The sequence below is a fragment of the Mya arenaria genome, chromosome 3 (assembly GCF_026914265.1).
Source record: "Mya arenaria isolate MELC-2E11 chromosome 3, ASM2691426v1".
Classification (NCBI taxonomy): Eukaryota; Metazoa; Mollusca; class Bivalvia; order Myida; family Myidae; genus Mya; species Mya arenaria.
Window position 1 is genome coordinate 32274947 of NC_069124.1, and position 10802 is coordinate 32285748.

Sequence of the window (10802 nt, forward strand, 5' to 3'; positions counted from 1 at the left end):
AATAGTTGTATGTGTTCAACTGTTATACATGGTATGTATGTCATAAAACTGGATACTTGGGTTTAAGCCTTGATTGAACTTGATTAAAGACCAGTTATTAAAGTTATTGAAGCAGAATGAATGAAGAATACAATGAAGTTTAAGAGCGAATCCTTTTCTAATGTAATAATTAGGCCTTTCATTACAAATTCCCAGCGAGTTCAGTGCCATCTTGATCTTATAGTAAGCAAAACTAATCACGTATAAATCTCAAAACCAAATAAAAATAGTCCTCCTTGTACTCAACTGTTAAATAATTGCAACGAATGCGAAGACCCAGGGCGGTACCAACCATTTGATTAAAGACATCCTACTGGTTTCTTAATCCTACTTAAACGGTATTTGTATAAGACTTTAAGATATCCCGGCTGTTTGTCCAATAAAAGCAACTGGAGCACTTGTGCCACAGTGTTATTTACTGAATACACAATCCCAGCAGAGTCTTTTGAAAACTTCTAATACAAACGAGTATCGAAGGTGCCGATGCAATGGTTAAAATTTATTTCAAAACCTATCCCAGATGCAGATATTTGAATTACATTTGAAGACGTATGTTCAACGAGTCACAAAGCAAGCATTTTAATAATCATAATATGTTTTGAATATTAGGTTCAAATCAGTAGTTCCCATTACAACATCAAACAAATAATCAAATATTTGGTAATGGTCAGGTCGATTTGACAGGCGTGTGTAAGTAAAGAAACAAGTGACGTCCAAACGACTTACATACGAAACACCAGTCCACGAAGATCAGTATGTTTACATATTTATCTTGGTCAATTCCGATTCATAATTCCTTTTGCACATATTTTAAAACTCCAGTGTTGATTTCCATTCAATGTTGAACTCTTGGCTAATGAATTCACATTAGAACGTGCTTATTTGCAACTTCTGAGATACAATTTTGATTATTTAAAACTTTCTTTTCAAGTATGCTAGCTTATTAAAAAAATTAACATCGATTTGATATTAAGTTCTTATATGTAAATAGAACTTCCTTTAAATGGTTTCACGTCAATTTGTCAATAATAAAGTATAACACCGATATCATGAACGATGTCAATGTTATTAGGTTTAGGCAAGGATGGATTTGGGTGCTGAATTGAAGTAATATTACGCTTCAACTGCCAAATAAGTCAAGTTTGTACGGATTTACAATAATGTTTTAAGTTTTAACCAAATCGAAAGCAATATTTGATTATATTTAGCATTTAATTTAATGATGGAAGACAGGTGCCCATGCCGGTCACCATAAGGTAAGAAGGGTGCTACCAAAAACGAAATGCAGCATGCTTCAATGACTATTTTGCTAAAGCCCTTCTTAACCACAATTTTCAGGAAGGAGGAATACAACGTTTGATTTATTGAAGTTTCCAGTTCTCAATGTCTTCTTTGTAAACATCACAATAGCCAACACAGGAACACTTAAATCTGATACAATATTCAGGCATTCACACTAAAGCAGTGTATCCATTTATTTCTTCGTATTCATGCACACCTTTTTTCTCGGTGTATGATTTTAAATACTAAAGAGGCTTGTCAGTTCCAAAAAATACTTTAATAGATGCCATGAAAGAAAGCGAGGGAAAAAAGCAGCGAAATGTGACCTTTAGAAAAACAATCCTGATCTTTCGAACGCATACGATATTGATATAGCATTTAGGGATACCAAGTGTATTTGCGCGAAATATTGTATTAAAGTAAATAATTAAAATTGCCGTAATGAAACGTGTGAGTTAAAAACAGTATTTGATGAGAGTCGTAAACAATGCATATTAAATAATTGTTTACTTTTACTTACCATTTGATCAGATATAACAACGCCTCATTAAGAATGCAAATCAATCTTGTATTGCACATATCTTGACTTAAATACGGACTGTTCCTTGAAAAAGTCTAAAAATAGATTTTGGTGAGCACGTAATTAAGTATGTAACGAGCGGGTATCTAATAAATAGGCATTCACTCGCGGGACTTGCTACAGTTTATTTCTTGATTATTCAGTAAGTGTTCTCGTTTTGAAAGATTTAAATTTATATCGATTAATTTATTGATTAATCAATTGAATAATTGATTTATTGATTGATTGATTGATTTATTTATTGATTGAGTTAATAAGTCAATAACGTAATAAATTTATAAGTTTTGTCTATTGAAATACTCTACCATTTACTCTTTTCTTCAATTTATTCACATAGTGGTGCCTTTAAATTAAGTATGAAATTACGTCAGCACAAATAGTAGCAGTTTAGTGGACGAATTTATATTACTAAATAAAAGCTATGGAATAAGTTAAAAATAAACAAACAGTTTTGCGTGGTTAAATCAAATTTGATTCTGATCAATCAAAGCGATTCACTCCTAATTAACATTTATTAATCTATTTTAGTATCAAAACACGTTATATATCAACACTCTTTCTTTTATTTTACAAAAGCAAAATTATTTTGTCAATAATTGCCTAATTCATTTTCGATTTAAATGTTTGACAATAAAATAATCAGCAAAAGAAAATGACAAAACTTATAAATAATGTAAACAAGCTAATGTGTCAGTGATGGACTAATTATTAACAGTGTATTTTAGAGGACTTGAACGAGCGGAATGGAAGTGAAAATAACATGAAAAATAAATAATAAATATTTTTTCATAAATTATATACATTTCTGAAAAGTGTAAAAACAGTTTATCGTCAAGTTCACAATCTGGACATTTCAATTGTGATATATGAACAAGGTATGGATTAAAGATAAAGTATGTGAGGTTTGAATAAAGTAAAACACATGGTCATGGTTTAATGACAAAAATCTTAAAAACATTCGTACAAGCTGCTTTTGACGAAATTTAGAATGCCAGAGATGCCAACCCAGCAACGAATGGGGGAGGCTTCTTCCGGTCAATCGCGCCAGACCAGTCTGCGGCAGCCCCCTTCTGGCCAGTCGACGCCGCAGAGCACGCTGGGAAAGAGTGGCGACAACCCGCCTCCAGTTAAGATATGCACCAAAGGAGAAAAAGATGACTTGCAAAGGAAAACAGACATATGGTAATGCATTTGTTTACATAGGGTTGTTGCAATTTGTAGTCTAATATTGGACTATCATATATAAAAGTGACATAGCAACCTAAAAGGAGAAACACAGAAGTAAAAACTTAGTGATTGAACGTGTTTATTTTGAAAGCTCTCATTACTATTTATTTTCAGGAACCTTCCAAAAGAAACTAAGAAAAAGGAAAACAAGTCCTCAAAGTGCGGTGACACATTTTTGAAAATGTGTAGAGTAGTGCTCTTTTTTGTGTTGACGCTATTGCTGCTTTCATGCGGCATACTGCACAAGCTTTATTTCTTGACCTTTCTGAACAATCTCTCTGAGAAACTGCATGTTTCAAGCCCTAGCGTTATGGTATGAATAATTCAAGCATATTATATAACATTACGAAATTAACACATAATAACAAGTTATTAAAATAAACAACTTGAATGCGTGTTTGGTAATAAATATTTTTCCGAAATTAGTTATCAAGAACTCATGAATGTTAGTTCTGCACATATACATATATACATAAATTGTCCATAGATGGTCAAACATGAACTATATTTCACTATAAGACAATATAACTATATTTAGTGAATGTCAGTCCACTTAATAACACGCGCCTACTTATATTTTCTTATCTATATTATTAAATAAACTAATGCCTGCTTGTATTCAGTTCAGATTTGTTTGCAAAATATAATAAAAATAAGTAATCAAATCCTTGTTTAAAGTCCAATTGCTTTTTAGGCGAAAGTTGAAAACAAGAAAAGTCGAGCGATTTCAATTCTCGTGTGCATTGCATTTTTTGAATTCTTCACATCACTCGTAACTCTTTGGAGAGTTGTTTTCCAAGATCAGAAGACTAACTGGACAATACATCACATTGTGGTAAGTCTTTCCTAAATTCATTGTTTTGTTGTATATCAATTAATTGTTGTAAATGATAGATAATTAGGACGCTTGTATTTTGTATGTCCGAGCTTAATATACATGCTTGTTCATATGATGTATGTGAAAAGGCTTAAGTTATGGAGTTTAAGTTAATTAAGACCCTAGTACGGTTTAATTGACCATTTTAGACAGCTATCCTGCAGGCCGTGGCCACAATCGGGGAGGTATATTTGATCATCTACGCCCTTCCATTACTGGACAGTTTGAGGACATGTTTAGTTCTAACAATACTACCAATTATTCCAAGCATATGCAAGTTCCTGAGTTCAATTGGTCGGCTCAAAGTCAAAGGATGTATTAGAAAAGGTTCTTTGCTCAAACTGTGTGTAGCGGGTTTCCCGGTTTTGGCACTGGCATGGAGTGTTTTCTTATTCATGAAGTGGCTAATACTATTTGATAGAGACTTGCATCTAAAATGGGCGTTACCTATACTTTTGATGTGTAAATCATTATGCTATATGGATAATTTCCTTTGCCTAAGAAGATCAGCAAATGCTCAAAAACAAACATCAGGGAAATTAGATTCCCATTCGGGGACAAGTGAATCTAAAATAGAAGAGAAACAGTACAAGACAGAACATAAACAAGAATTTATTCGATTAACTGTTCGTTGGTTAATATGTTTAATGTTTATTATTTCGATTGTGTTGAAATTAGATTTAAAGCTAATTGAAAAACCCGACAACAAGAACGAGTCTGAATCATCTCTTACAGACGGGAATGGACACATCGAATCCTTTGCGTATAATTCAACAACAAATTTCACACCTACTCAGCATGAGAATGGAAATGAGATATTGGATTCGACGAATGCCTTTAACCAAACAATGTTCAACCAATTAATGGAGTTTTATGACATCTATAAGTTTGAAACTAGAATATTTACATGTTCATTTGCTATTTCACAATTAGCTTTGTTGGCTTGTCGATTGTCAATGCAGCAATTTTCATTTGCTTTGCCACTCATACTCACTCCACTGTTATCAATAATTGCTGTTAGTCTTTCGTGCAATAACTTTCTTGAAAGTACCCAGATCACGGTAGGAATTGATTTGACATGTTCTATGCCTGAAGGCAATGAAAGGAATATTTTCATCGCGAGTGGGGCTTTGGCTTGGATTGCTGTTATCGCGTTAACGTGGTACATTTGGGTTCCTCGGGTCGAGAGAATGGCAAAACTCGAGAGGTACGTTAAAGAATTTGTATTTTCACTATTCTACAGACTCACGTTAGAAGAATGTTATTATCAATCTAATATGTCTACATCTAAAGCTGTCCTTATTCAGTCGGATTATGTTTGAAGTTTGAATGTCTCTTCTTTAGGTTGTTTTCTGGCAGTTTTTACGATTTCTTCTTCCCTGATTTGAACATGCTTCTTCGAAGGAGAAATGACCATCAAATTAGAGAGCAGCATATGGACAGTGTACAACCGAGGGACGTTCCAAAAGTCATCATCTGTGTAACAATGTGGCACGAAACGTGCCAAGAAATGTGTCAGCTTCTAAAGTCTATTTGCAGGTTTAATAACTTTCACCTAACCCGTTTAGTTCATTTTGCCTTGCTTATTGTACAGTGGAAACTGAGATGTTTCTTTAATCAAATATCGTTTCATAAGTTCCATAACGAACCATGCTACTTATTCAATATTTGTAAAATCAAGTTTTACCTTTTAAAAAATTGTGCAGTTATTTCGGATTCAACCATTTACAAATTGCTCACCAAAATGAATCCAGCGACCTTTCCTGATTATTATAATACAAGATAAAATGCGTGTATGGTAATCAGAAAAGTTTGGATTCAAATTTCTATTATTTTTTCAGATTAAATTCTAATCATTTATATGCCTTCCATTAACATATTACATAAGTGAAATAGTTTCGCCGAGACGAATCCAGCGTTCTTTACATATTAATTGCCTGATTATTCCAGGCCACATTTAATTCATGCATTGTAATTCGAAACGTTTTCATTCAAACTTATTTTAATTCAAACTTGTTTCAGATTAGATCTGCATTTATCAATTCGAGAGGAAGCCGATCATATAGAAGAGGACAAAAACGGTGCAGACGGCGAGAAACAAGACGCTGTAAAGAAAACACAAGACCCTGATAAAATTAACATTGAGGGTAGGTATACTGCACAAAGTCTGCTATGAATCCGTTTATTTAGTGATTGTTTCAAAGTAAATGTCTGTTCATATAAATCTGCAAAATCATGAAAAACGATATTCAAGGAAACCTTTTTTTTTATTTCAGTTCAAATAGTATTTGACGACGCATTTTGCTCAACAAAAAACGGTTGTGAGGTTAATGAATATCTGCTCCAGTTTATGTCATGTTTGCAAAAGGCCGTTGGGTATGTAGTAAGCTTTATTCCCGTGTTTCATATTAAGTAGTGTTAAGGGTAAATTTAGTTGATATGTCTTCAAAAAGTGCTTGATAGTTTTTGAACAAATTAAATGTAGAAAGGAATGCCAGTAATATTTGTATACATCTTCCATAAATGCAAATTTAGTGTTACGGCTTCCGATTACCATTAGCAACCGTATCTCAATGAAGGGAATCATATTCTTATGAAACATATTTTACGGGCAGTTCCGTGTTGAAAGACAAGGAACTCTTGGAGTGGAATAAAACATTCCAAAAGAAAGTGGTTCAGACACCTTATGGCGGACAATTCATTCTACAACTTCCAGGTGGAACACAGATGACGATTCATTTGAAGGATAAGAAAAAGATAAGGCCCAGAAAACGATGGTCTCAGGTAACAACTGTTTTCGACATGAGTTGTAAACAATTAATTTACATCGATCATGAGTGCGTGTGTGTATTTGCGAAGGCGAATGCGTGTGAGTGAGAGGTAGCGTTGTATTGTTTTTTTCTTGTTTGTTTCTTTTGATGTTTGATCTGTGCGTTACGTATCGAGAGCTTGCACGGTTTATGGCTACTTGGCTTTAGTATCCATTGCAATTTTGGCTTAATTGTATTAGTAGTCCAGCTTTATCATCAAATATAATAACCTTCAAATCTATCATCTGGATTCAATCTTTTAGTTGGAAAACATGTAAGAGCACTTTATCAGTTTTATTTCATAGTTGCATTCTTTTCGATTTAATTTCCATTTAGCTTTTTTCTTTTTTTCCAACACAGGTGATGTACATGTACTATTGTTTGCTGTACAAAATGGGAAAGATGTATCCAGATACAATTAGAGACGAGGCAAGTCTTTTGATTTCTAATTATCTGAACCGTCTGGGGTTTTATTTATGAACAATTATCATAGCAATTAAGTAAATCATGACATTCTCTTATAAAATAAATGTGCGATACTATGTGACCATTTAAATCAACAATTTTTTTAATTTCAATTTTGGACGTATTCTATGATAAATCTTATTCGCTAAACAGCTAAAGAAGACATTCATTCTAACCCTTGACGGTGATGTAGACTTTGAACCGAAATCAGTTTTACGATTGATGGATCGAATGAAGATGAACAGCCGTGTCGCAGCAGTTTGTGGCAGAATTCACCCAATAGGGACAGGTAGTTAACAACTATTAACATAAACAACTTTATTGATTAATATATAAACATCAATTTAGTTTGAACATCCATTTAAACATGATGGTAACTCTTTATTGTCTTTTTAAAGCTTATTGTCAATAATTTTCTTTAATTCAAATTATGTCTTCATTCACATTTTACAATGATTCACTTCAGGTCCAATGGTGTGGTACCAACAATTCGAATATGCAGTCGGCCACTGGCTTCAAAAGGCATGCGAACATATCTTCGGTTCTGTGCTATGTTGCCCTGGATGCTTTTCTATATTTCGAGCATCTGCCCTAGTTGACGACAATGTATTGAAAACGTACACCAAAGAGCCAGATGAAGGAAAACACCTTTTGCAGTTTGAACAAGGCGAGGATAGATGGCTTTGTACTCTTCTCATTAAACGAGGATACAAGACAGACTACTGTGCAGCCGCAGATGCAAAAACGTTTGCGCCAGAAAACTTTTGGGACTTTTTTGTACAAAGACGGCGCTGGTCACCATCAACAATGGCGAACTTGATTGACTTGGTCCTTTCTTGGAAACAAATAGTTCAAAACAACAGAGAAATCAACCATATGTTTATGATATATCAATTGGTGCTGGTTATAACAAGTGTATTAGCTCCTGGAATTGTCCTTGTGATGATAGCAGGGTCATTTAGTTCAGTATTAAGTTTGAAGCCATGGCATTCATTTTTCGTAGCCGTGACTCCGGTAGTTTTGTTCGCAGTGCTATGCCTGACAGTGACTCAGAAAAAGCAACTCCTTGTGGCCGCAATACTTAGCACGGCATATACATTTGTTATGATTATTGTGACAATCGGCATGATTTTAAACATTGTGAGCGAGACAATTCTTTCCCCAAGCGTGATTTTTCTCATATTTGTCAGTCTAGTATTCCTGATATCTGCTTTGCTTCACCCTCAAGAGTTCACATGTTTGTTTCCTGGCTTACTATATTACGTTTCTGTGCCTTCTACATTTATTTTTCTGACTGTATTTTATATGTGCAATTTACATGACATTAGATGGGGTACTCGAGAATCCAAATCTCCATCATCCCAATCGGAAGGAGAGAGTGGAAATAAGACATCGTTTATGCGTTTGCTTATCGCTCTTGTTCAACAATACTTGCAAGCAAAACTCGGTGAAATTAACCCAAATGGTCCCAATTTGGAACAGGTTGAAAGACAACAAAGCGAACAACACGTGGAAATGATAAACTATGAAGACGATAGGTACTGGATAAAATCACAATTAAAAGACTCAAAACATAAGTTTAAAAAATATTTACTCAGCAAAGATGAGGAAACATTTTGGACACATACAATTAACAAATATCTGAAGCCACTTGAAACCAATAAGAAACTCCAAGAAAAATTTAATCGTGAATTAATTTCGTTGAGGAACAACTGCGTGTACGGTTTCTTCGTGTTGAACTTTATGCTCTCATTAGCACTGTTGCAATTACAAGTAAGCAAAGAAAGTTTAAATGGATTTTATATTGCGGGGAAATTTGAACCATTATCAGTACTTTTCCTGTCAATTTTTGCAATTCTACTTTGTATCCAATTCATTTTTATGCTTTCCCATCGATGGAGAACTTTCTGCCATTTTATTTCGAGCACTGAGGTGTTTGTGTGCTTCTGTTCAAGACGAGCAAAGACTAAAGCGCAAGAATTTCAAGAGCACTTGAAGGAGATTGAGCTTGATTTGGAGGAAGATGAAGAAGAAGATGAGCCCCCGCCTGATTATATGAGTGAGCCTGATGTTGATTATGACGACTTTGATTGTGAAACTGTTTTAGATACGGCATCTCCTTCACCAAATAGACCAAACTCAAGGAAATTCAATATTTACCATCATAGAATACAGACAGTGCGCTATAGAAAACAACATAGACAGCCGATTGATGCAAGTTTGTATCATCTGGACGGTGGTTATGTTGGTGGATCATTTTTACGACCTGGTGTGAAATACCCTAGCAACATTTTTCATGAGGACAGAAGAGGTTAATAGCTGATACATTGATAATAATGTCTGCATTCAAAGCAACAATTACAGCCAATTATTTGAAGTACCTTTGTAATGTTTAATGTTCATATATGTACATATGTTTGTTAAGATATATATTTGGTTACATTAACTCGTATTTTATGTTTTATCGCCGATTATTGTCGATTGTACCTGTGTGCTAACACAAGGAAAAGAAAATAACAATGGAAATGAGATTAAACGAATTAATCCCATTGACGTAAGTAACATAGTACTTGTATTGTGATGTTATGCGTTACCTTATAAATTTTAAGACATACCAACTGTTATTTTGTTATTTTGTTGTAAGTTTACTAAATAACAGTACATTAGTTTGAAAGGTTACCTCCACTCCATTTGTATCCCTTCTTTTCTTCAAGCTTCACGACGATGAGTAAACATACTCGCAAATTAAAATAAATATAGTTTTTTGAAAGTAGGCCAAGTTGGAAAAACTCAAACATCATAGTGATACTTATTCGTTTTTCCATCATTTTCATTGTTTGCTTGAAAAATCCACAAGTCTATCCGAATGTGTTCGGTACGATTTACTGACATTCTGTTCATGTCTACATTGTACAATATAGTTTAATAACACTGAACTCGTATGAATTGGAACAACATTCTGTTTAATATTAACAAATACTTTAATTATTGATGTAGAAATATATGAAAACTGTACAAAATGTTAGGAAAATAGAAATTTGCCGCTTCGTTTGAACAGTTTTGATTGGCATGACTCAATAAAAACCGCCGCCCGAATAGTCTGGTTCTACCATACAACTGTGTTCGCTTTTACCTCCCTTTTAAATTTTAACAATTATAATATTTGAACGAATCAATAAATTGTGATTACGTAGTTTATACTGCACATACTGTCAATTTTTATTAAAAAACGAAAATTGAATTTACGTGAGAACGTTCCACGAGGAGGCCGCATAGCGATACGCGGCCCTGGCCTTAAAACTGATAATCGTCGAGTCATTCAAAAAATTGTAATAATATACAAATATATAGTTACATATGTATTAATTGTATTTGTACAAATTAATTGTATCGTAGCGTTGGTTATTACATATGAGAGAAAGGGTGTACTGCCTATCGGCGTAACTAACATTTGTATAATAAGTATGCCGCCAAAATTATTACGCCAGTATCCGTCGGGGGCATTCATGTGAAAATGAACGTC

The 10802-nt window shown here is 34.0% G+C and overlaps 1 protein-coding gene across 1 annotated transcript; it reads left to right on the top strand.

The window, feature by feature from the left end:
• Positions 1-2888: 2888 nt before the first annotated feature.
• LOC128225953 (chitin synthase chs-2-like) lies at positions 2889-9595 on the top strand. Its single transcript, XM_052935847.1, has 12 exons — positions 2889-3082; positions 3242-3312; positions 4683-5211; positions 5349-5543; positions 6027-6151; positions 6281-6380; positions 6620-6788; positions 7175-7243; positions 7433-7568; positions 7746-8293; positions 8762-8817; positions 9235-9595. Exons 1-12 carry the CDS (start codon positions 2889-2891, stop codon positions 9593-9595), a joined length of 2553 nt encoding a protein of 850 aa, XP_052791807.1.
• The last annotated feature ends 1207 nt before the right edge of the window (positions 9596-10802 follow it).